This window comes from Drosophila bipectinata, chromosome 2R, assembly GCF_030179905.1.
Source record: "Drosophila bipectinata strain 14024-0381.07 chromosome 2R, DbipHiC1v2, whole genome shotgun sequence".
Classification (NCBI taxonomy): domain Eukaryota; kingdom Metazoa; phylum Arthropoda; class Insecta; order Diptera; family Drosophilidae; genus Drosophila; species Drosophila bipectinata.
Window position 1 is genome coordinate 17,104,654 of NC_091737.1, and position 3,510 is coordinate 17,108,163.

General features: G+C 43.0%; 2 protein-coding genes across 2 annotated transcripts; one reads left to right on the plus strand and one right to left on the minus strand.

The window, feature by feature from the left end:
• Window positions 1-1,559: 1,559 nt before the first annotated feature.
• Window positions 1,560-2,494, minus strand: Obp58c (Odorant-binding protein 58c). Its single transcript, XM_017235406.3, has 4 exons — window positions 2,413-2,494; window positions 2,227-2,326; window positions 1,822-2,170; window positions 1,560-1,768 (listed from the first exon to the last, which is right to left on the minus strand). Exons 2-4 carry the CDS (start codon window positions 2,266-2,268, stop codon window positions 1,560-1,562), a joined length of 600 nt encoding a protein of 199 aa, XP_017090895.2. The 5' UTR covers window positions 2,269-2,326; window positions 2,413-2,494.
• Window positions 2,495-2,548: 54 nt separating this feature from the next.
• On the plus strand, window positions 2,549-3,406 carry Obp58d (Odorant-binding protein 58d). Its single transcript, XM_017235388.3, has 3 exons — window positions 2,549-2,690; window positions 2,749-2,877; window positions 2,942-3,406. Exons 1-3 carry the CDS (start codon window positions 2,559-2,561, stop codon window positions 3,338-3,340), a joined length of 660 nt encoding a protein of 219 aa, XP_017090877.2. The 5' UTR covers window positions 2,549-2,558; the 3' UTR covers window positions 3,341-3,406.
• The last annotated feature ends 104 nt before the right edge of the window (window positions 3,407-3,510 follow it).

The following is a 3,510-nucleotide window of genomic DNA, read 5'->3' on the forward strand; positions in this document are numbered from 1 at the left end:
CCTACAAAATTGTGGGTTTTCGCACTTTCCCCACTTTTGCCCCTTCGGATGGCCATAGCTCTGCCAATTTGTATCCGATCAGGAAATAAAGTACCATTTAGTAATCAGCGAACTCTAAAGCAACTTTCCTCATTAAAAACCTTGCTGAAATATGGTTTTTAAATTTTTCGAATTTTTTCCTAGGGGTACCCTTACAAAATTGTGGGTTTTCGCACTTTCCCCACTTTTGCCCCTTCGGATGGCCATAGCTCTGCCAATTTGTATCCGATCAGGAAATGGAGATCCATTTAGAAATCAGCAAACTCTAAAGCAACTTTCCTCATTCAAAACCTTGCTGAAATATCGTTTTTAAATTTTTCGAATTTTTTTCCTATGGATACCCCTACAAAATTGTGGGTTTTCGCACTTTCCCCACTTTTGCCCCTTCGGATGGCCATAGCTCTGCCAATTTGTATCCGATCAGGAAATAAAGTACCATTCAGTAATCAGCGAACCCAGAAGCGACTTTCCTCGTTCAAAACCTTGCTGAAATATGGTTTTTAAATTTTTCGAATTTTTTCCTAGGGATACCCCTACAAAATTGTGGGTTTTCGCAATTTACCCACTTTTGCCCCTTCGGATGGCCATAGCTCTGCCAATTTGTATCCGATCAGGAAATAAAGTACCATTCAGTAATCAGCGAACCCAGAAGCGACTTTCCTCATTAAAAACCTTGCTGAAATATGGTTTTTAAATTTTTCTAATTTTTTTCCTATAGATACCCCTACAAAATTGTGGGTTTTCGCAATTTACCCACTTTTGCCCCTTCGGATGGCCATAGCTCTGCCAATTTGTATCCGATCAGGAAATGGAGATCCATTTAGTAATCAGCAAACTCTAAAGCAACTTTCCTCATTAAAAACCTTGCTGAAATATGGTTTTTAAATTTTTCGAATTTTTTCCTAGGGATACCCCTACAAAATTGTGGGTTTTCGCACTTTCCCCACTTTTGCCCCTTCGGATGGCCATAGCTCTGCCAATTTGTATCCGATCAGGAAATAAAGTACCATTCAGTAATCAGCGAACCCAGAAGCGACTTTCCTCATTAAAAACCTTGCTGAAATATGGTTTTTAAATTTTTCGAATTTTTTCCTAGGGATACCCCTACAAAATTGTGGGTTTTCGCAATTTACCCACTTTTGCCCCTTCGGATGGCCATAGCTCTGCCAATTTGTATCCGATCAGGAAATAAAGTACCATTCAGTAATCAGCGAACCCAGAAGCGACTTTCCTCATTAAAAACCTTGCTGAAATATGGTTTTTAAATTTTTCGAATTTTTTCCTAGGGGTACCCCTACAAAATTGTGGGTTTTCGCACTTTCCCCACTTTTGCCCCTTCGGATGGCCATAGCTCTGCCAATTTGTATCCGATCAGGAAATAAAGTACCATTTAGTAATCAGCGAACTCTGAAGATACTTTCTTCATTAAAAATTTTGCTGAAATATGGATTGGACAAATATTAAAAATTGTTGTTTTCTTGTCTTGTTTTTTTCCTTTATTCACAAGGTCAATTTAGGAATTACAAAGTGGCCAGTGCGTCCTGGCATGTTTTGCTAAAGGCCAAAGTGTCCTCACATTCCTTGGTCTTGGACCAACGATCCGCAGGACAATTGTGGAAGAACTGACGGATGACGCACGCTAGAACCACGCTGGGCTTAGGCTCACAGAACTGCTGGGACATCTGTTTAAAGATAGGCTTCGACAGGAACTTGGAGGTATTGTCCTCGCCTGTGGAATTCCAAGTCTTTAATCCTGATCTTTACTTTGCGATTTTTACTTACTTTTGCCATGGCAGTGGTCGAAGGCATTAATCATTTCCTTGGCATACTCAGGATCGTTTCCGAACTTTGAATTAAAATACTTCCTGACACCATCCATGTTCACGTTGTTGTCCTTCATCAGGTCGAGTTTGTTTAGGATGCACTTGCCAAAGCACGTGCCTCGAATGGCCCGATCCGCCGTGATGTCCACCAAAGCCTCCTCGGTCTGGCTGGCCAGATGAAAGCCCGTCTCCTTGGCGCAGTTCTCAATGATGTCGTTGTGGCCATCGGGATGCTTGCAGCAGTAATGGATGTGCTCCTCATTGATGGACTCGGGTTTGTCGCAATCAATCTGGATGCCACTGGCAATCTGGGAAGGATCCAATTAATTTAAAAGGATTAAGAATTCAGAGAATAACAACTCACCCAAATCAGGGACGCGAAACTCAGCAGAATCATGAACCTCATGTTGGGCAGAGACTTTCTGCCAAACCACTCACATTGAACGGCTTATATACCAGTTGGACTTATAAATATAATGAAAACAGGAAATTAGCTGCACTTAATCCAATGCCAACACCCATCAATGTGTCGGAGTCTGAAATCATTTACCATTTTTCCGCACATTGCACTTCCACATTACAACCGCCATTTGTTACATTTAATTAAGCAATCCAATTTGGAATTAGATTGATTAAACATTGAGCGCCATTTTATAAATGTTGTGCCGACTGTTGATTCTGTCCATTCAAAGAGCAATGGTCAACCTAAGCTTGTGCTGGCTGCCACTGGTCCTGGTGGCCATTTCGGAGGCACAGGGCTCTGAGGAAGCCACCACAGTAGCCTCTGCCGGTGGCAGCGACTTGACGGCGGCCAAATGTGGCAAGAAAGTATGATTGAGTTGGATTTCAAATTCTCCAAAAAGTTAATTTCCCTTTTCCTTACCAGAGGGCCGGTTGCTGCTCCGAACTGTACATTGGCGAGGAGGATGAACTCGAGAAGTGCTTCGTGATACACGCCTCAAAGTTGCCCCAGGACGGGGAATCTGACATCGGGAAGACCTTTAGATTTTTATCGGTGCGTATTTCTGAAGGGTATTCCACATGGCACTCTCAATCCAAACATACGACTTCCTTAACAGTGTTTCGTGGAGTGTTTGTACAAACAGAAGAAGTACGTTGGAAAGAGCGACACGATCAATATGAAGATGGTGAAGCTCAATGCGGAAACGACGTTCGCAGATCGTCCCAAAGAGAAGGAGTACCACATAGCCATGTTCGACTACTGCCGGAAGGATGCCTCGTCCATGTACAATCTGCTGAAGGCCAGTCCCGGAGCCAAGGCTCTTCTGCGAGGCGCCTGTCGACCCTATTTGTTGATGGTGTTCCTGTGCGTGGCCGACTACCATCACGAGCACGAATGCCCCTACTTCCGCTGGGAGGGTACCACTAAGGCGGGCACCAAGGATCAGTGCGAAAAGGACAAGGCCCAGTGCTATGCTATCGACGGCCTGACCATGCCCACCGAGAAACCCATTTAGATTTAAAAGGTACCTTGGAAATGAAAGGATTAAAATAAAGCCTATGTGTATAAAAATAAAGGACTATGTTGGGGCTTTGTGTATTTTTTTTAATCAGATTTGTCAAGGATCTATACTTCAATTTCGGAGGATGTTAAAAGCTATTTGTTGAACGTTAAGATGTTTGCAAA

Excerpts from the sequence above, each read along its gene's own strand:
- Obp58d (XM_017235388.3), top strand. The coding sequence starts at position 2,559 with ATGGTCAACCTAAGCTTGTGCTGGCTGCCACTGGTCCTGGTGGCCATT. Across the intron at positions 2,691-2,748 it reads CGGCCAAATGTGGCAAGAAA|AGGGCCGGTTGCTGCTCCGA; the intron begins GTATGATTGAGT and ends TTTCCTTACCAG. Across the intron at positions 2,878-2,941 it reads AGACCTTTAGATTTTTATCG|TGTTTCGTGGAGTGTTTGTA; the intron begins GTGCGTATTTCT and ends CTTCCTTAACAG.
- Obp58c (XM_017235406.3), bottom strand. The coding sequence starts at position 2,268 with ATGAGGTTCATGATTCTGCTGAGTTTCGCGTCCCTGATTTGG. Across the intron at positions 2,171-2,226 it reads GTTTCGCGTCCCTGATTTGG|ATTGCCAGTGGCATCCAGAT; the intron begins GTGAGTTGTTAT and ends GATCCTTCCCAG. Across the intron at positions 1,769-1,821 it reads CGACCACTGCCATGGCAAAA|GCGAGGACAATACCTCCAAG; the intron begins GTAAGTAAAAAT and ends GGAATTCCACAG.